The sequence below is a fragment of the Camelina sativa genome, chromosome 2, assembly GCF_030686135.1.
Source record: "Camelina sativa cultivar CO46 ecotype springtype chromosome 2, ASM3068613v1".
NCBI lineage: Eukaryota > Viridiplantae > Streptophyta > Magnoliopsida > Brassicales > Brassicaceae > Camelina > Camelina sativa.
In genome coordinates, this window is record NC_141881.1 from 3,829,840 (window position 1) to 3,852,106 (window position 22,267).

At 36.1% G+C, this 22,267-nt stretch overlaps 2 protein-coding genes across 4 annotated transcripts; one reads left to right on the plus strand and one right to left on the minus strand.

Moving 5' to 3' along the window:
• Positions 1-890: 890 nt before the first annotated feature.
• On the minus strand, positions 891-4,221 carry LOC104717018 (WRKY transcription factor 42). 3 transcript variants are annotated; one of them, XM_087480146.1, is made up of 7 exons: positions 4,059-4,221; positions 3,504-3,875; positions 3,278-3,376; positions 2,576-2,722; positions 2,066-2,458; positions 1,841-1,954; positions 891-1,726 (listed from the first exon to the last, which is right to left on the minus strand). In XM_087480146.1, the coding sequence occupies exons 2-7, from the start codon at positions 3,747-3,749 to the stop codon at positions 1,124-1,126; spliced, it is 1,602 nt and encodes a 533-aa protein (XP_087336272.1). In that variant the 5' UTR covers positions 3,750-3,875; positions 4,059-4,221; the 3' UTR covers positions 891-1,123. The 3 variants fall into 3 exon arrangements, with proteins under 3 accessions (XP_087336272.1, XP_087336269.1, XP_087336275.1); XM_087480143.1 differs by having other exon boundaries at positions 3,990-4,221; XM_087480149.1 differs by lacking the exons at positions 3,278-3,376; positions 3,504-3,875; positions 4,059-4,221 and adding an exon at positions 3,066-3,126.
• A 10,321-nt stretch (positions 4,222-14,542) lies between these two features.
• LOC104717034 (uncharacterized) lies at positions 14,543-18,229 on the plus strand. The gene is made up of 8 exons (XM_087480124.1): positions 14,543-15,194; positions 15,289-15,501; positions 15,592-15,792; positions 15,914-16,021; positions 16,170-16,307; positions 16,391-16,642; positions 16,736-17,056; positions 17,146-18,229. Exons 1-8 carry the CDS (start codon positions 14,667-14,669, stop codon positions 17,329-17,331), a joined length of 1,947 nt encoding a protein of 648 aa, XP_087336250.1. The 5' UTR covers positions 14,543-14,666; the 3' UTR covers positions 17,332-18,229.
• The last annotated feature ends 4,038 nt before the right edge of the window (positions 18,230-22,267 follow it).

Here is a 22,267-nt window from a genome sequence, read left to right on the forward strand (position 1 = left end):
ACATGTTATCTGTTTATGGCTCTATGCTACTACTGTATATTTATTTATTATCTGAAATTTTGAATCGGGTTTGTTTCGCATTAGGTACGCGTCACGTTGAACCCATGATTGATTCCAGCTTAGCAATATCCCCATTTTTAGACAGTAACGTCTATAAATCAACTTTGTCACCCTAATTATACCATTCCTATGTTCACCAGTGACCAGTAGTTAATTAGTCCATACCTTACAAATGATTCCAAAAAAAAGAATGTAATATTCACACGAATCTGTGGAGACTTTTAACAAGAAAATGGTAAAAATTAAACGAAATTCTTGCAAAAACAAATAATAGATAGTTTGTTTGATTGGTGTTTGCTGCAAATGGAAAACATAAGGTTGCTTTGATTTGTAGCACAAGCAAACGTCTTCACGTTGTTGACGCTGCGTTTGGGACCCATACACACACAAACACGTTTCCTTCACGTTTCAGCTTTTCATATTTGCTCATCCAATCCCCTTTAAGTTTCCTTACTTTCACTCTAACCGCCTACAAAACTAGTGGAAGCACACAAGAGATGTTAGAGTGTAGTATATCTTACTAATTTATAATAAAACTTGACAAATGATGACGCGCTTCGCATTTGGTTTGGTACAAGGATCAGTCTATTATTAGATCCCTTTCTTGTCTCTTTACAAATCAAGTCCAAATTTTCAAAAAATAATGCATGTAAAAAAAAGTTTTTTTTGGTTGAATACATTTTACAATTATTAAAAAAAAATGAAATTTTATATATCCTAGTTTCTCAACTATGTTTCTATTTGGGTATGGGCTCATTCTTCACCTTCCCAAAATCCAATACAATCATGCATGTCTCTTAAACTATATGTTGACATCATAAGAGAATTGATTGCTTTCAGAAAAATTTAAGCAATTTATATCCCTGAACATAATGGTCGACCATACAAAAGGAAACGAGAAAACGAAAAATTTCTCTCAATACTCTTGTTGTTGTTCGGGATAGAAAACCAAAAAAAAAAAGAAAAAGAAAACCAAAAAAGCCGTAACTAAAAAAAAATGTAAAAAGAAAAAAAAAAAATCGACCGATAAAAAGGTTCTAACTAAAACATATAAAATAAAATGCTATTGCCTAGTGTCAACGTTGCTCGTGGTAACATTACTGTTACTGTTGTTCCCATTTTGCTGATTATTCGAACTGTTGATAATAGACGTTATGGCTGCAGCCAAAGCAGCTGCAAAGTTGGGATTGGAAGCAATGGCGGCAGTAGCTGCGCTAACGTTCTCACCAGCGTTTAGCGGCTGAGAGGGCATATGTAATCCCGAGAACTTAGACTGTTGGTTGTAATACAAAGCCTGGCCCATCATATGAGGCAAGACCGATTGGTTCGACTCCGCGAAACCAGACCGTTGAGAGAATTGCATCAACGGGTTATTGGTTAGGTTGTTACCGTTGGATGAGTCCGTGAGGTCTAATGTTATGGTTGGGAACGGTGCAGAGGCTGAGATAGTGGCCATACTTGAGGAACACGGTAAGATGGTCCGAGCCAGTAGATTTGTTGGGTTCATTAAACCGTCTTGGCTTGACATGGTGGAGCCTGAGAGGAGCATGCTTGCGGCTGCTGTTGTGGTCGAGGCCATGCTCATAGCCGCTGGGGGTAACGGATGGTTATGGTTTCCTTCGTAGGTTGTTATGAGAATGGTTCTGTCTTCCGCGCATCGTTGCACCTGTAGTGTTTATCATTACTTAGTTAGAAAGACATTAAATCAACATATTTGTACTCTTGATTTGAACCCCTAAAACATATTAGGTTTTTGAATATGGTTAGTTAGATAACGTACTTGCTTGCGAACGGGACATCCATTGACCATTGTGCAACGGTAATAAGCTCGAGGGCAAGGGTTTCCTTTTGCCATTTTCTGTCCGTATTTTCTCCATTGACACCCATCGCTTAACTGTAAAAAATGCCATTGAGGTTGATTAACCTTCAAAAGAATTGTAGAGACTAGTCTTTAATTAACTCTTTATATGTAGTCTAGATATATAGGAAGATTAATTAGTTTTACCATGGGAGCTTCGGATCGAGCACGAACCGAGACACGAGCTTTACGCATGGTGGCTTCGGCGGCCGATTGCTCGATAACATTATTATTTCCATTTCCATTGCCATTGCCATTGCCACCACAATTGCTGGAGGACCCATGGTGTTTAGGAATTTTGTTAGGGTTTCTCCAGCCGTTGGATTCGGTTTCAGGGCTTTCTTCTCTTACAAGCACTCTCTTTCCATTTTGACGTGAGCTAGATTTCTCTAGAAGCGACTGAGGAGATCCTGACCGAACCGTAGTCCTCTCCTCGGACGATACTTCATCAGATGGCGGTCCCAAATCGATGAATTGTCTTGGAACCATTTCGGGCACTTCATGTCGATTCTTGGCGTTATCTTTGTTCTCAGTCGTAGCCTGATGAAAAACGAGAGTTTAAAACCTTAACTAATTAAACTTGGTAGTATAGTTTCATCGGTAGTTGTTATAAATGTTAATTAAAAAAAAATACTAAGACGAATTAGTGTTAATTACCAAATGATGATGATCTTCCTGTTGCCTCATGACAGCAACAAGTTGCATCTGCAAGGAGTTGAAGTTGTTGGTTGTTTGACTTAGCATTTCCTTTAGTCTTTGATTATCTTCACTCGCCTTCTTTAGCTCTTCTCGAAGTTGTACGTTCTTCATTTTATCAAACAAAATCATATATCATACGTCAAAGTAAAAAACAAAAAAAAAAAAAAATATTTTTCTCAATTTTTTTTAATGTAGTATTATATAGACTAGTAAAAAAGTAAATTTCTCTAAAATATTTATCTTACTAATTAACTACGAACAAGAAAAATAAAACTAGATATAGTCAAAGTCTTTGAAAACGGCATGTTTAAGCTAAATATTAAGAGATGAAAATAAAATTTTTAGCGAAATTTAAAAAAAAATATATATATATATCTTGTGGATTATGAGAAAATATAGTTCAACAACAGTAATAAAATCGTCAAGATTTTTAGTACAAAAATGTTACCGTTATATAATGGAGTTAGATTTTCACAATCCATTTATCTTTTTTGTTCGTACGATAAAACTTTGGTGTTCCGGAAACTAAGTCAAAGGAAAATTAAATAAAAAGATAAAATTAAATAAAAAGAGAAAATTAAACGAGTTATTAATTTGTATTTTTTTTCTTATTCAAATTTCAAAAAATGAGCTGTACTACTAATTGAATAATAAGTGTACCTCACACTTTGTACGTTTCTCTTCCATATCCACAGACAAGCCATCATCCACCATTGACTCGTCGCTTCCCGTATTCGCAGTGAGAAGATTTAGTCCAATCTGCATTTACAATTATCATTCATGAACAAAATTGTTATCCATAACTTAATTATAAATAAATTATGGGATGGCAACAAGACAAAAAAAAAATTAAGATTAGAATGAAGTAATCAATGACTATACTTACATTGATGTGATCCGTAGAACGATCTTCATTATCATCAACACGTGAATTGATCTCCCTTTTGACATGAACCTTATGAGTCTCGTCGGCGGCGATAATGTTTTGTTCATCACGTGTAACCCTATCTCTCTTCTCCGCCGATCTGAAAAAGTCAACCTCATCGACCACCGCCCGATGATGATGCTGCTCATCCGACTGAGTCGTATTGTCACGTGGACCTCCTCCAAGACTCACCGGAAAACGAAACATCTCTCTCTCTCTATCTATCTATAGATCTTGATAGATAACGTAGATTATGTTTTTTGTTAAAAGTACGTACGGATGATGATTTGCTTCTTGATATTATATATTTTGTAATCTCGAGTTCCCGAAACCCTAGTAAAAAGAAAGAGGATATGTTACTTAGCCGGATCGGATAAGAAAAGGTACGTATCTAATAATCCTCTGATCTATCTAGAGTGTGGTTGTGTGCGAGTAATTGCTCCGTACCATATCTAATGATCCATATATAGAGAGGTGAAGAAGAAGATATCTTAGAAGAAAGAGAAAGAGAGATACTTTGTCGAGTATGTGGTTACAGAGAACCAGATGATTCGGCTACAAAAAGGGTTTTGACGTGGACTCAGATATTGTCAATTTTTTCTACTAATATATAAATATATCTTTCTCGTATTTTTCAATGATAATAATAGTGTTATATAAGACAATATTGTTGTGTGTCTGTATTTGTGTTTTTCATCCTTCTACTTAAATAATATCGATTTAGGATTTCGGATTCTCGTTCAAAGATATTTGTGGAGATTTGTTTTAGTTCGTTTTGCGTCAGTGTCGACGTCATTTGTCTTGCCTACATGGTTCCACATTATTAACAAACATATCATACGACGACCAAATTATTTTGTATTATATTATAGTCATAGACATGTCATTACTTTACAATTGCTTACCGGATGAGCAATGGTTTTTTTTGTTTTTTTGTTTTTTTGTCAACGAAGAAGAGCTGTGGTTTATTAAAGACATTTTATTGGTTTCTTTAAAATTTTATCATTTTCACCCCTTGCAAGTACGGGTTTTCTTGAGGTATACGTTATTATTATTATTATTATTTTTTTCAGTGGTGGTCATTTACAGGAGAACTAAGCTTATGAGTAGACTATGGCAGCAAAATAGTAAAAAGAAAAACCCAAAACTTTCAGTATTTTTATCTAAGGTCACCAAAATATCTATCTATATGCAAGCACACTATGTCATTATAGATTTGACGTGTTATCGGACAAAGAGCAAAGTCAAGCATAAAATTAATTGTAATCAATAAATCTATTAGATAGATAATATCCACAACTATTTGAAGACAAAAGTTAAATCAATCATAAAATAAAAATATTTACAACATATTGGGAAAAGTCATTTACCTAACTAATAGTAAACTGTTAGGTCAGTTCATATTATACCCTAAAATGTTGTTTGAGACCGAATGATTAGACAACAAAAGTAATTTAACTATCAAACAGAAATGAAAAGGGAGTATTTTCATTACACTGTTTCACAATCAAAAATAAGTGAATAATAAAAAGGTTTGTTTGCAAAATAATATTTTCAAATTTAAAACTTAATATGATTTTTAGTACATTTACTATCAAACAGAAATGAAAAGGGAGTATTTTCATTATACTTGCACTGTTGAACAATGAGAAATATCTGAATATAACAGTATCGAGTTGTTGTAGTATTTTATAGGTAATAAGTGTATTGTTATGTGGACTTTTTTTTCATTTCTGTTAAAAGGGTTTAGTTAGACACATGTGGATTATGATTAAGAAAAACAAAACTGTCTAATCTAGTCTACTGCAAAACCTGTACCTAAATATTGTTTTCTAAAAAAAGCACTTTGCGAAATTTGTTCAAAGACTTTGTCCTAATTAGTAAAACTTTGAATCGTTGGTTGATCAAGTCAATATATGAGCTTTGGAGAGAAAAAAAAACTATTTTTAGGGAAGAATTCTTTGTAACTAATTCTTTTTATAGATAATAGATGAAATATTGATTTCACTATTTATTGGACTAAATTAGTAAATTTTCTTTTTCCATTTTTCAATAAGAAAAACTTTTGACTTGTTCATAGAATTAATAGATCAGAAAATGGAAATGAATCTCACCGATCGCAATTCAAACGCCGCTTCCCACGTGATTGAAATTATGAGAAGCTTTGTTTCTATTTAATGCCTGTTTAATAAATGACATAAACTCAAAACATGCCTATACGACATTTTGTTGAATTTTGTTAAGACTCGATACATTGTATGTATTACCTAAACATGTGTGTACATATCAAAATATAAACAATTTAATAGTTGAAAGATCCATCATATTAAATCGAGAGACTAAGGTTTGAGCTTTTCTTTGATATGTTTAATCATAATTAGTCTATGTATGTTGAAGTCTTAATAGACTTTATATTAGTTCATGGATTTTTAACTAAAACAAAATTAAGTGATTCAAGGATAATCTTGATTTCAATTTCGATTTCAATTTAGGGCAAAACCTTCTTTTTTTTTGGTTATTTCCAACAATATGTTTTACAGTAATTTGGATTTGAAAATAGCAAAACATATTTTAATCATATTCTGAATCCAAATTGACATTAACACCAACACCTAATGTAGCCAGGTGAATTGAAAAAAAAAAATTGACCCAAAAAATAGTGATCATAAACGTTTCTACAATTAATTTAAAGACTTCAATATCATAAACTTTTTTACAATTAGTTTAATTCCTATAAAAAGAAAGATAATGGTTAAGCTTAGTCAACTAGAATACCTCACACATTTCTGATCGGTGACATTGAGTTTTCTATAAATAAAAGTGATGCTTACCGGTAAACTTGTTGACTAATCACACCGTCGGACCTGATCACTCTTTGACTTCTCAGCCTTGAGAGTTTAAGACGAATAACTTCTCTCTTTATAATTCTTAGAAAAATGATGATTATAGAAACATATATATATATCATTCTTTTTAGTTTATATACTTCTAACGTTATTTTTCCTTAAAACCCGAGAATTTTGGAATAAACTCTAAACTAATTAATGATTACAAAATTCCGACTCTTGGTTATGTAGGTCAAATATTGTAGTTAACTTTCTGATACAAGAGCAAGAATATATAATAACATCTTTTTATGGGTTGTAAATTGTAATCTAACTTAAGCATAACGTGCCAATGGTCATATATGGATTAGACCGACCGACCATGCACGTCCTAAATACAAAATCTCTACTCCTGTCTGTAACCAATTCTATTGGTGCACAAATTTTTTTTTTCCGGTTGTAACATTTTTAACAAGCCAATGGGACTTCAATGCGGATTATCTATCAGTTGTAACATATAGGTGTGTTTCCTAGTTTATAAATACGTGTTTAGCGTATTCAGTTTGTTTTATCTTTTCCCCGAGAAAACTCAGTTTCTTATACAAAAAGAAATTGTTTGCATTAGTTGAACATGGAATCCAGACCTAATAATTTTTGAGAATTTGTTGGAAAAAAGTACAATTAAATAGTAAATAACTATATTAAATCTTGTACATTTGGCGATTTGCTTCTTATTATTTATTATTTTTTCTTCATTCTTTATGCGGCAAACTGAACGTCGGAGGAAGCATGTCAACTATCATGATTCATGACTCATGAAATTGATTTGGCTATAAACTATTAACCTCGACTATAAAAAACCAATTAAAAAGTTAATTAGAAATACATATATATATTAAAAAAAAAGTGGAATTGCAACTGCGGTTGACCAATGACCGTCCCAGTGGTGACAATATGGCCATTTTTTTTTGTGCACCAATTAAAATCAACTTCAAAGGAGGGAAAGTTACAAAGGGATGAACCAAAGCTAAAACTCCCTGATCCAAAACATGATCAATAACCGAATAAAAGCAGATAGATTGATAGAACAAAGTAATCCTAACACATCGACAATAATTGAAATCGTTGAATCCTTGATCTTGATCCTTGATAACAATAAAGCAGAAACGTGAGAAGACACCTTGGACAACAGCACACCCATGAGATGAGATGTTGCACGAGATTGAAACTACCACATGGGCAGATAAAACAATCCACAATTGGGCTGCAGCGACAAAGGTGACAGGACACCACACTGACGAGCTAAAGAAACGATCAGAGAAAGAAGTCTCTGGGAAGCACTCCTCAATAACAGGTGTTGGCCGCTCACAACAATAGCAGCCGATGAAGCGCCACATAAGCAAATGTGGCGGTTGAGTGCTCTTCTCCACAAACCTGGAAAAAGAAGCAGAAGCAAGATGGAGGATAGAAGTATATCCAGTCCATTCAGGGTAATGGATAGAAGTGTATCCAACCCACAAAGATCTTCTATCACCGGCGACTCCTAACCAAGCCGGTGTCTCCCATTGCAGACGTAGACAAACCCCGAACGGCCAAATACTGAGCAGACAGGCACAGTCAAGACAAGCACAGTCAAAACAAGCTCTAAAGGCTTCAACAAAGATCCAATAAGTGTTGGACCAGGCCCACCAAGAAAACAACTTCAGGGGCCTCCGCACAGGACCTACCACGGTCGAGACACCATCACGAAAGCGGCGGAGAGGGGGAAGAGCAAAGGACATACCAAAGGACACCAACAGAAACTGGTACCTTGGAGTGACTGATACGGCAGGAGCGGGACCAAAGGAGGAAATATGGAGAGTAGAAACAGAGATACGAGCAGTCCCAAACCACATTGAGGGACAGCCAGATCCAGATCCAGATCTGTGGAGAGACGTCGCTTCATCTGAGCAAACGCCGGAGAGGAGACCGGTACACAACTCGGCTCCGGAGACCCCGGTAAGACGAACTCCATACACGAACAGAGAAGACAGAGAGCGGCGGAAGTAGCGCCAACAAAAAATCCGGATACACGGTCTAGCAGAGAACAAGAGACGATAAAAACTTGGATTTTCCGGGAGAGAGACTAGGCAGCAAAACGTCGTCAAGGTCCGATGCTGGTGAGCCATAACTACACCGGCGCTGGAGAGCGGAAGCTCTTTCGTCGGCTGGAGAATGGCGGCTAGGGCGAACAGAGATGAGGAGAGAGAAGAGAGCTCATATGGAGTTTCCTTGACAATATGGCCAATTAAATTGAATAATTCATAAGCTTTTATAAAACACCATCTTTTTTTTTTACAAAAAAGTTATGTGCCAAGTACAAATTTTCAAAACGTAGACCAAAATTTGTATGTAACATAATAAGTTTTTAAACCTAGTTTAAAGCACCTATTTCTGGAGACAAATTTTTTTTCGCCCAATGTGTACAATATTATAATTGAAGCAAAAGGCGAAGGACATCTTCTCAACGTCACATGAATCACTAGTGATCGTGACTAATCCAAAATTCTCCGATTTGATCGCGGAAGTGCTCTATAACTTATCAATCTTTTTCTAGTTTATGTCCTTTGAAGTTTATTGTATCTTTTTTTTTGTCTGAATGAAGGCTTTATAAACTTTGCCCTTGAGGTATTTATTTGAATGAAATGCAAGTCTTGTTTAATAAAAATAAAGTTTAGAAGAAAACAAAAACTGAGACTTGAAAACTTGATTGGACGAAAACTATTATAAAATGAACAAAATAGTTTCTGAACCAATATTAAAAAAAGAGGCAGTGCATAGATAATTAATCAATTGCTTTTGATATCTCGAAATTTTTATTTTCGCAACAAGCATACATTGAAGATTAATGTGCTGACCATAATCAGAAATGGTCGTGTAATTTTAGAATAAATGAAGAAGACATGATTGAGTTTTTTTTTTCTTTGTTTTTTACAAAGAGAAGACATGATTGAGTTACGTACATGACTACCAGAAATAGCTTTATTTCTTTTAAGCAACATGATTAATCGCATGATAGAATTATAAAGGAGTGTTGGCAGAGTATCTCCTCCATTCATTGTTGTAGAGATTCTTTGATGGACAGCTTTCTGAAGTCCTGATCTTCTAGTTAGGTGATTAGGTTTCTCTCCCCTTGCCTATGAACTTACTCTCTATGTGTTGTCTTTCTGAGATTTATTTGGGATGCCTTTATGATGGACTAAAGGCATATATTTATAGGCGGAGAGAGGACTTAATTCCTCTTTAGGGTTTCCTTAAGATTTAATCTCAACCGTCCATCAAAATAGAGATTGATTAGGAAAAACTCCTTTATTACCAATTTAATTGGTTACCAAATATATTTCGGAATACCATATTCCATAGAAAACGGGTAACTATAAGACCACATAATAGGAAAGGAAATAATTCCTTACAGTCTCCCACTTGGTCGTTAGTAAAGCCCATTAATGTTTTCGTTTAGGAATCATAAGGCCGACATAATCTGTTATAACTAATTTCTTTCATTTGGTCATCCGAAGTGTCTTGACTAATCAAGTAATCAATGGGAGTCATGGCGTTTGCATATCATTCAGCAACATGATCCCTTCCAAGTACTACTACATTGACTACCTTCTTAGCTAGACCATAACATAAGTAGGAGTTATCATAATGGTCCATATAATGTCTTTGAGTCAAGACTTATTCTGTTATCATAGATCCAACAACAAATAATGTGTGTGCACATTGAAACAGAATATAAAAGATGCAAAAGTCATAAAAAGAGCTCAAATAAATGTCAAAATAGGCTAATTAAAACAAACAACATAATTAGGAACCATCCGCAAGACCCATACTTTCAGCATGCTTTTGAAAAATCTTGGGAGGTAGCCCTTTTGTAAATATGTCTGCAACCATATCATTAGTGCCTATGTGTTTAATGACAATCTTTCCTCTTTTGACATCTTGCTTTAGTGATAGATATTTAAGTTCCATGTGTTTGGCTCCCTTAGATATCCTATCATGCTTAGAGAAGAAGATTGCAGCTTCATTGTCACAATAAAGAGTTAAAGGCTTATCAACAAAACTCAAGGTCCCAAACTCAGAGACAAAATTCCGCAACCATGCTGCTTGAATAGAAGCCTCATAACATGCCACATACTCAGCCTCCATAGTGGATGTGTATATCAACTCTCACTTCTGGCTTTTCCATGAGATGGCACCCCCAGAGAGGAGATACACATAGCCAAGAGTACAGTGTCTAGTATCTTTACACCCAGCAAAATCTGAATCAAAATAAGCAACCATCTGTGGATGTGTTGATTTTCTGTATGTGAGCATGTAGTCTCTTGTTCCTTTTAAGTATCTCAAAACTTTCTTTGCAGCTTGCCAATGCGCGAGTCCTGGGTTACTCTGAAATCTACCCAGCATACCAACTGTGTGGCTAATATCAGGTCTGGTGCAAACCTGTGCATACATCAAACTTCCCACCAGAGATGCATAAGGGTATTTTGCATTTCTTGACGTTCCATTTCATTTCTTGGACATTGCGTAAGATCAAGTTTGTCCCCTTTCTGAATAGGAATGATGCTAGAAGAACACGTCATCATGACAAATCTCTCAAGATCTTTATCAATATATGCTTTCTGAGACAATCCTAGAATTCCAAGTGATCTATCACAGAATATCTCAATTCCTATCGCATGGGATGCCTCACCCATATCTTTCATTTCGAAGTTCTTAGAGAGATAACTCTTAGTCTCATGTAATAGACCAAGATCACTGCTGGCCAGTAAAATATCATCAACATACAGAATCAAAAATATGAACTTACTCCCACTGATCTTGAGGTAAATGCATGGATCGACAATGTTTTCTTTGAAACCGAATTTCATAATGGTTTCATCAAACTTTAGATACCATTGCCTCGAAGCTTGTTTCAGTCCATAAATTGATTTATTTAGTTTGCAGACCATGTCTTCCTGACCTTCGGCTATGAAGCCTTCAGGTTGACGCATATAGACTTCTTCTTCTAAGTCTCCATTCAAAAAGGCAGTTTTCACATCCATTTGATGTTACTAGCAACTGTCATCCTCATGAACATTAAAGTCAGTCTGTTTGATCTCTCCCAAGCATTATAGAGGTCATTTTCTTCCTGAGTACTAGTTTATGTAAGTGGACCTGGCTCATCTACACGAAAAGCCAAATCCAAATCTAGTACTCCTAATGTGAACTCAACTTTCTCTTTCCATTCTAAGAAGTTGGTTCCATTGAGTTTTGGAACAGTAGACATCATTGATGACATGCCATCAGGAAAAGATGCTCCTCCATTCATTGTTGTAGAGATTCCTTAATGGACAGCTTTTTAAAGTCATGATCTTCTAGTTAGGTGATTAGGTTTCTCTCCCCTTGTCTATGAACTTACTCTCTATGTGTTGTCTTTCTGAGATTTATTTGGGATGTTCTTAATTAGACTAAAGAGGAATTAAGTACATATATACTCGCCGCAAACTTCACATAGTACATATATACTCTCTACATACCAATATATACCAAATTTTGTTTACTCATAATAGCAAAACTACAACATTAAATCGCGAACACCCTCTCCTACTTTCGGTTAGATTGGCAGACAAAGGATATGATAGCACAATAGCAAGCAATCAACTTCTTAAATATATGACCTAATTAAATTTTGGCCACTTCATTTTTTTTACCATCAACCATCTCATTTTCACTAATCAATTACACAGATTAAACCTATCACATTATTATATATATTTCTATATAGGTTTACATTTCTTTATTACTAATTTTATCCTGACAATTTCTAGGTTCGCATTATTTTTTGGTTGGTCAACATTTATTTTGTCTATAATTTATAATTTTCTTTTTTTTCGAGGCAATAAGCAATTTTTTTACACTTGAGAATCTCAATACTTTTGGAAATATAATCCAAGTGGTAGTTAAATAAACAATTAAAATTACTTGATGATCTTGTGAAAGATCCAAAAACTAAATTCATTTGTTAACCAAAATAAGGTTTTTTAAAAAAATAACTCTTGGAATAATAATTTTTTTTTTGGCATACGCGACAATAAGGTGTAGGGGTGTCAATTGGGCTTTAGGCCCGCGAGCATAGCCCGTTATGTAGCTTAGCGGATCGGGCATGGGCTCTTAATTTGATGCCCAAAAAGTGGTGGGTCACGCGGACTCGGCCCGTTTGGTTTGCGGGTCAAGCGGATTGTGACCGCTGATGACCACGGGGTAAGCGGGCGGTCTGCAATTGTCACAGTTCCATCACTGATTCACTTCTATGCCAGTTCACAAGCGATGGTGCGGCACAGGGGAGGACATTCGGGCTAGATTCGGGGTCAAATCCGAAGAAGACGAAAAAGGTACAAACACTTTCTCTCTCGCTGATCGTGTTAGTCTCTCAATTTCAATCTTCTGGGCTCATTTCTGATTTGTCTCTTCCCTAAATCCCTTGTTAGTTGTTACAACAACTACTACAAATTAGGGCTTTAACGAGGAAGAACATCACTTTGAATCTTAAGGTTGTTTCAAGGTGAATGCTTTTTATTTTATTTTATGAGTTTTGGGTTTTGTTAAGAATCTGCTTTTATATCTTCTTAGCTTTCCATCTGCTCAAAAATCTTGAAATTTCCAAGCAAGTTATTTACTTTGTCAAAGTGTTGTTGATCTTCTGCAGATCAAAAGTATGGATCTTAATTTAGATGAGAATGAGATTCTAAAGGCTCGAATCAAACAACTTGAACTTGGTACGTTTTCTCAATTTCTCAACTGCAGTTTCTTTTTGTGTATTTCTCTTGGTGGTACTAGTTATTTAGACCTTTGACATGTTTCTAGGCTTGTAGAAATGGGTGTTTTAGTCTTACGTTTTTGCTTCTCTGCAGCCTTCTTCAAGTGTATTATGCTGCATTTGCCTTATTGATGCAAAAGATTATTTTTCTCTTTTAGTTATTTACTTGTGTTTTCTTCTAATAAACTTGATATTGAGTTAGTTTATAGCAAATGGTGTATGACGACATCATCACTTGTTACACTTTCAGAAATTCTTCCCTTTCTCTTTTGGGTTATGCACTTAATTTGACCTTGGCTACTCTGTGCGTTATGATTTTGTGAAGATATTATCTATCATGGTTTTTTGAGACTCCATTTTACTTCTGCATCTTGATTACCTGATATATGTTGAGTCTGACCACTAGTATTTCTTATAACTAGAGCGTAGTGAACTACAGAAAGATATTGAACAGTTGTGCATGCAACAAGGTGGACCTAGAATTCTTGGTGTGGCTACTCGGATGCATTTCCAGAGGTGTCTTATTTTCTATCCCACTTCCTTATTAGATTTAAGTTCCTTATTCAGCAATTGAATGCTACCTTATTTTTCCCTTCACCTCATAGATATTGTTGGATATGGCTCTAATAGGACAGCTAGCTTGGAGCAGGAGTTAGAGAGCTTAAAACTGAAGTTGGCTGCTTGCACAAGAGAGAAAAACAATATTCAAGAGGAACTTGCAGAATCTTATCGTGTGAAAGTGATTATCTTTTTGAAGAAAAGATGTCCGCGGGCATGCCCGTTAGTCCGCAAAGCTAGGCGGAACGGGCATGGGCAGTGATACTTCGCCCGCCGCCTGTGGCGGACCTGTCCGCAGCGGATCACTGAAAATACGGGACCGTCACGGTCAGCTCGTTCGGGTGCGGACATGCCCGTTTGACACCCCTTAAAGTGGATGAATGCTTACTTAATCTCTCCAAACACCTACAATCAAACTCTTGATCCAGAATATGAGCTATGTATTTCATTTTTTTCTTTTCTCTTTTCAAACAAATTATCAAACCATCAAAGTTGTTTATTGGAAGATGATTATGTAAAAAGAAAATTCTCGGTGATAATTTTGCCCACAACAATTACTGTGTTTCTGTTGATGGCAAATGTAAAAAAACAATTACTGTGTTTCTGTTGATGGCAAATGTAAAAAAGAAAAAGAAAAAAACAAATTATCGTTTAAGTCAGTGTGTGAAAGGTGGGTATTGTTGGGCATTTATATTGAGGGTCAATTTATATTTATGGATATTAATGGGCATTTGAGGCCCAATATGGTTATGTTTATTGTTTATGGGCTTAACCGCCACCATCTCTTTTTGCCGGTACATCACCAGCGGGAATTTTCCATGGCGGCGAGGTCACCGGACTTTATATAAAACGAAACCAAATTTGACGAAGAACAAGAAGAAGAAGAAGAAGAAGAGGTTAGCCATGGAGGATGAATTGGAAGGTCTAAGAGCTCATTTTCCTCTTTCGTTCGGTAAGACATCGAATGTTTCGGCGCCAACCGAAGCTATCCACGACGCAACTCGTCGCACCGATGTAGCCACCACCGAAGCCGAAGTCTCGTCTGATTTTGCCACGAAGGATTCTAATCCCGGTAAATCTGAATCCGGATTCCCTTCTCTGTCTTGTTCCTCTGAAACCTGGCTCCGAAGTGTTCGCGGTCCGAATCGTAACCCTAATAGCTCCAGTCTAGCCATGGGTCCGCCACCTCCTCCGTCTAAACCGACGCAAGAGGAGGATGACGGAGTTTTAATGGGACCACCGCCGCCACCAAAGGGACTCGTGAACAGTAATGATTCTGATGATGAAGATGATATGATCGGTCCTCCGCCGCCTCCTCGGGCTGCTGTAGACTCGGATGAAGATTCAGATGACGATGATGCTGATGACAACGAGGAGAATCGTTACCAGATTCCTCTGAGCAACGAGATTCAACTCAAGGGACATACAAAGGTATATAATCTAAAACTCTTGTTTGAACTACCGTCTCATGGAATCAGATTTTGAATTCGAAATTGAACAAAACAATTTTGTTTCGTGGAATCAGATAGTTTCGTCTCTAGCTGTAGATAGTGCTGGAGCTAGAGTTCTTTCGGGCAGCTATGACTACACTGTGCGCATGTACGACTTCCAAGGGATGAATTCTAGACTTCAGTCTTTTAGACAGATCGAACCATCTGAGGGTCACCAAGTTCGTAGCTTGAGCTGGAGTCCCACTTCTGGTCAATTTCTATGTGTTACTGGTTCAGCACAAGCTAAGGTATGGTATATATGTGTTTCATGAAAACGTTTCCTCTTGACTCAGTTCCTCTGAATTGCTCACTTTCGTTTCTTCTTTTTTGAATTTCAGATTTATGATCGAGATGGACTTACTCTTGGCGAGTTCATGAAGGGTGATATGTATATTCGTGATCTGAAGAACACTAAGGGACATATTTGTGGGTTGACTTGCGGGGAATGGCATCCGAGGACTAAGGAAACGGTTCTGACTTCGTCGGAAGACGGGTCTTTGCGTATATGGGATGTTAATAACTTCCTAAGCCAAACGCAGGTACCTGTTACCTGTCTATATCCACACTTCCATGTTTCTGATTTGCAATTCTTCTCAAATTGATAATGGTGGTTTGATTTTAGTATGTAAGTGGTATCATTTAACTGTTTTATTGCAACAGGTTATTAAGCCGAAGCTTGCTAGACCAGGGAGGGTTCCAGTTACAACCTGTGCTTGGGACCGTGATGGGAAGCGTATCGCCGGTGGCGTAGGAGATGGATCTATACAGGTAATGATTGAAAAGGCTTGTTCTGACTTTCTGATTACATTGTGTCATGGAAACTTTTTTGCTCTATATAGTCTAACACGGCTAGAATGCAACGTAATTTGCCCAGATTAATGGTCTTATAAATATCTTTCTTTTTCTTTGGATCCAGATTTGGAGTCTCAAACCGGGATGGGGAAGCCGGCCAGATATATACGTAGGGAATGCCCACACTGATGATATAACCTCTGTAAAGTTCTCTAGTGATGGGAGAATCCTGTTGTCAAGGAGTTTTGATGGTTCTCTAAAGGTATACCTTAGATAGATCATATCCTGTTTTTGACCAGCTTGCTCAGCAGTAGAAACTGAGTCTTCTTTTTGAATTTTGATCAGGTTTGGGACTTGCGGCAGATGAAAGAAGCTCTAAAAGCTTTCGAGGGTCTCCCTAATAATTATCCCCAAACCAACGTGGCCTTTAGTCCAGACGAACAAATCATTCTGACTGGAACATCCGTTGAGAAAGATAGCTCAACAGGAGGCTTGCTCTGCTTTTACGATCGCACCAAACTGGAGATTGTTCAGAAAGTCGGAATCTCTCCGACTTGCAGTGTGGTGCAATGTGCTTGGCACCCAAGGTTGAATCAGGTAAACATCAACAACAATAAAAAGCACTGTTCCCTTCCTCTAATTAAATGTGGTGATTCTCAACTTCACATCTGATTTCCTCCATTGCTGTAGATATTTGCAACATCTGGAGACAAAAGCCAAGGAGGAACTCACATCCTTTACGATCCAACCCAGAGCGAGAGAGGCGCATGCGTCTGTGTTGCACGTGCACCAAGGAAGAAATCTGTAGACGATTACCAACCAGAACCAGTAATACACAATCCTCATGCATTACCATTGTTCAGAGACGCACCAAGCCGTAAACGAGAAAGAGAGAAAGCATTGAAGGATCCTCTTAAATCCCACAAGCCCGAGGTTCCCATGTCAGGTCCTGGTCATGGTGGAAGAGTTGGGACTACTGGTAGTAGCTTGTTAACACAGTATCTTATGAAGGTAATGAGCCTTGGTATCGTCTTTGATTTTGCCATTCGGGTTATCTATCTGTGTATATTGAAATATTGTTGTTGTGTGTGTATTTGCAGCAAGGTGGGATGATCAAAGAGACGTGGATGGAGGAAGATCCAAGAGAAGCGATATTGAAATACGCAGAGGTTGCTGTAAAAGATCCTAAGTTTATTGCTCCTGCTTACTCTCAGACTCAGCCTAAGACCATCTTCGCTAAATCTGATGACGAGGAAGAAGAAAAAGAAGGTGACACGAAAAAATAATCAGTGTTTCCATATAGTACTTCACTTTTCTCAACGACCATTTCCATGTATACTGTATAACAATGTTTTCAAAACCGAACCGGACTGGCGGTTGAACCACGTTAATCCGCGAACTGGCAGTATACCCGGGTTGGGTTAATATCAAAACCCAAAGAAAATTGAACCGGTAAAAAAAATAATATCAACCGCCCAAAACCCAAAAACTGGTAAACCATTGAACTGGATGAAACCGGGTTTTAACTTTTTTGTAAAAACGAGTGCAATTAATTACATTTCTAGTTTTATTCTTAGCAGTAGTAGGGTTTCTTAAATAAAAATTCCCGTAATTGAACTTTTTACTTTTCATACTAATTTTTTTTATTTTTTCTAGTTTGAAATCTCTTTAATTCCCACCACAAATTTTCAAAATCAAGGTAATTTTATTGATACCAATTATTTTTATAATTAAAGATGTTTGATCAGTGCATGTTTTGGTAATCAATTTGGTGTTCATTTTTTTCCCTAGTTTATGTAATGGAAGAGAATGATTACTAAAATATTTTATTGGTATGGTAAGTTTGTTACACTTTGAGTTTTTTTTTTTTTTTTTAAAGAACATTATGATTATTGAAGTATTTTATTGGGGCACTCTCAAAAATGCCCTTTTTCATACCACTTTTTAAAAATACCTCTCCATATTGACCATTTTTAAAACTAACCCTCTTTATATACAAAATGACCAAATTATCATTTTTTGAGTGACAGCAAGAATGTCCAGTCATCAAAATCGAAAATATTTTCCCGCCAAAAATAAAAAAAAATTTCCCACCAAAATCGAAAATTTTTCCCGTCAAAAATTATTTTTTTTCCCGCCAAAAAAAAATTTCCCGCCAAAATCAAAAATTTTTCCCGCCAAAAATATTGAAATTTATACCTAAAACACTTTTAGAAACCTTTTAAAAACGTTTACAATGTGTTTAAAAACCTTTTAAAAACCTTGTAAATGCTTTTAAAAAGCTTTTAAAAGTGTTTACAAGGTGTTTAAAAACCTTTTAAAAATCTTATAAAAAACTTGTAAACGTTTTTATAAGGTTTTTAAAAACATTATAAAAGCATTTACAAGGTGTTTAAAAACCTTTTAAAAATCTTTTTAAAAACCATTTGAAAACCTTTTAAAAACTTTTTAAAAACCTTTTTAAAACCTTGTAAACGCTTTTACAAGGTGTTTAAAAAACCTTTTAAAACTCTTTAAAAAATCTTGTAAAAGCCTTTACAAGGTGTTTATAAGGCTTTTATAAGGTATAACCCTTATAAAACTTTTTAAAAACCTTGTAAATTTTTTTTGGCGGGAAATTTTTTTGTCAAAGTTTTTTATCAAATTTTTTTGACAAAAAAAAATTTTTGGCGGGAAATTTTTTTCGAAAAATTTTTGGCGGGAAAATATGTCGGAAATTTTTTTGGCGGAAAAATTTTGTTTTTCTTTTTATTGATTAAAATATTTTTCATCTAAGGTTAAAATGGTCATTAAAAATTAAAGGAGGACAAAAATAAAAATGGCCAAAAAAGAGGGTATTTTTAAAAAAAAATATACCAAAAAGGGTATTTTTAACAAATTCTGTATTTTATTTGGTATAACCAATTATATCATAGTTGTAATCATTGAGAAAAAAAAAATAGAAAACATATCCTTACCTATTATTTATAAAAGTATCATTAAAATCAATTGAACCCGGTTGATCCTGGGCGAACCATATTGACTCATGATCCAGAGGATAACATTAAAAAAAACACACTCCCCACAAACTTCACATAGTACATATATACTCGCCACAAACTTCACATAGTACATATATACAGTTGCTTACTAAATCAACAAAGCCATTACATTGTAAGTTAACCTTCTTTTCATAAAATAAGTTGCCTGCAAATATTCTGGCCATAAAAAAAAAACCATAATCTTAAAGCAATATTTGTAACATAAATCAGCAAAATTGATACTAAGATTTTTGTGTCTCCTAGCAGGTTCAATTAACCTTAAGTGTTGTAGTATTTAAGGTGTCAATCCAAATGGGATGTTGCTAGCAATCAAGATGCAATCAAGGAATCACAAGTTAAGCCAATTCAAAGAGTGTTTTTATCTAAGAGTCCTAGAATGATCAAAATGCGAAATGGAAATGAGTCACAGAACAAGAAACAAGAATGCATGACAAGAAGCGAAAGTGAATAAAAACGCAAACGATTCTAAGCATGAACAAACGAAACAGTTCCAGGAATGTAATAAAAATCAGAAAGAAAGAAGTCCTAAGGATGGGGTAATTGATGTCGGTGGAGTATTCTAGTCTAAGGAGTGTTTAACATACCATAAGCAAAGTATCCCTAAACAATGAACATCACAACTTAGCTAATCCAATCTCTTGGCAAAAGCTACTCAGACGCAACCACTTCCATACCTAGCTCTCGCTAGAGAAACGTGGTCGAGCAGGCATGACAGACAAGTTCATTCGTGTCAACAAACATCCTAGACAACTAATCTCTTAGGCTAGGAACGTAAGTCTCTGGCACTAGTTGGTCAGACATTTCATCAAACACCTTTTGGGTGCGGAAATGTCTCGAACCTAGTTCCAATTGATCAGAGAGAAACAAGTAATTCTAACTCTAGTCCAGAAGGGAATTTTACAATCAAAGCTTAAACACTCTACATCCTAAGATCCTCCACCTAATCTATCCCATCCTCAGGAACTACCACACTACTCAGATCCGAAAATCATAGTCAAGGATGCAAACACCGAAATCATTGAATCAAGCATAATAAGATAGATAAAAATAAGATTAACAACTTTGTAGAAGGAATCAAATGCAAAATCTCAATAAATCTCAACGATATCGGAATACAAGTCTGAGAACGTGTTTTGGATGCTAGGTTAAAAACCTTCTGGGAACGAAAACGAGATTAAAAGATAAGATGTCTCCGCAAAGACTTAACAAAATGTATATATAGTAGTCCAACATGGAAAGCCCTAAAACTTAAAACGACAAGGTAAAGCGTCGGTTCGGTAATCTCCTGAAGCATGTGAAACCAAACGTCTTTCTTCCCGACATGTGCGATCAAGTCCATGTGCGTCGAATGGAATCCAATGTCATCATAGCTCGGATGGAAGGCTGAGGAGCATGGCTTGGACGGATAGCTCGGACGGAACGGAGATGGTGACAATGGCTCGGACGAGACGGAGATGGTGACCATGGCTCGGACGAGAATGAAGATGGTGACCATGGCTTGGACGAAAATAGCTTCCAACGTTTCCTAAATACCTGAAATACTCCAAAATGCACAATGTATGCAAGGATGATGCAAGAGCTACCTAGACATGCAAAGTGTATAGAAAAAACTAGAAAACGATGCAAACCAATGAGTTATCCTAGCTAAATGCATGATAAAAATAGGCTAAGGAGAGACAAAATATAGACATATCAACTCCCCCAAGCTTACTCTTTGCTTGCCCTCAAGCAAACAATCAAGAATAGAGTATGGAGAAGAGGTGTGAAGATGGGGTCTCAGAACCTAAAACATGCTAAATAAAATAGTTAGAATCAAGGTCCTTGTTTTTAGTTCTATGATGCATGGTGAAAGAACTCTATATTTTTTTTACACATGCAATCCTATCAATCATTCCCTTTAACATTCATTAACAGAGAACCGTGAATCAAGCTAAGCAATGTCGTTGAACTCATTTGGCTAGGGTGAAGGGTTGGAGACTTAGATGGTCTCCTTCTCGAGTGGTTTCATCAATACATGACAAGGTTCTCTCACAAAAATGAGTTGAGCTTAAGAGAAGGCTAAAGGTTGAAACCAACTGATACATACAAGAGCAGCGTCCTGTCTACCCAAAGAACATTCCAAACCGAAGTTGGTCCTATCTCTACCCTTCATCAGAAACATCATCTCAAACCCATTCTTTCACTCTTTATACTTGGTCTTAGGGGAAGTTCACTTATTATCATTCTAGCAGATTGGGAAATCTTTATTATCACTATGGTTCTTTTTCTTTTCTTCTAAGGACTCTAGACATCATAAGCATTTTTACTTTCTTTCCTTTGTCTAATCTTTTCGTTTTATGCCCAGAACCAATAACTCATTGTTTTGCTCAACCCAAATCCTTTACTAGACTTGTAAACCTTGAAAACACATCCCCCTCCTAAAGACTTTCTCCCCTTTACTTTCTGTTTACACTTCACTTTTCTGCACAAATCCATACCCAATACCCAAAATCGAGTTCTCACCTAGTCCTACTAGTCCGGATAACGCGAACTAGAACTACACAGGATCCTACTCTTGTCGGTTAGAACCTAACACTTTCTAACAAGCTCAACTCGGAAAAAGGCCTGACATTCAAGAATACAATTGGCTTGAAAGAACGGTTGGTTAAGGGTGCGGGGAACTGTTCCAAAGATGGGAATCAGCTACTTGGATCGACAAGGGTGGTAAAAATGTGAAAGACAATCCAAGTATGTATATGGTATCCATGAGTTCAACTTCAATGCATAACAGGATAATTGCAAGTCAGGATTAGGTTCAAGTAGATAGGGAATGATATCAATTCAAAACATGCTTCAATCTTAAATTTTCAAGTTCAATCAACAAGCATCAAAGAACTAAGAACAAGGGCCTTGATCCTATCCTATTGAATCCAACATGCTAACAAGGTTACAATCATCATCAACCCCTATGCTAAATGCAACAACCCTATATGAATAAACCTAGACTCAATCCTAATATGCAATTGCAAACTACATGAACACTCTGTTTTTGTGGAAATTTTCGAAATTTTTTTTTTTTTCAAATTTTTTTATGGTTTTTCTATGCAAATAGATGGATGCAGACTCAAACATGATATGATGCAAAGATTTGAAATAAGAATCACAAAACACGACATTAGATACATCATCTCAAACCCTCCCC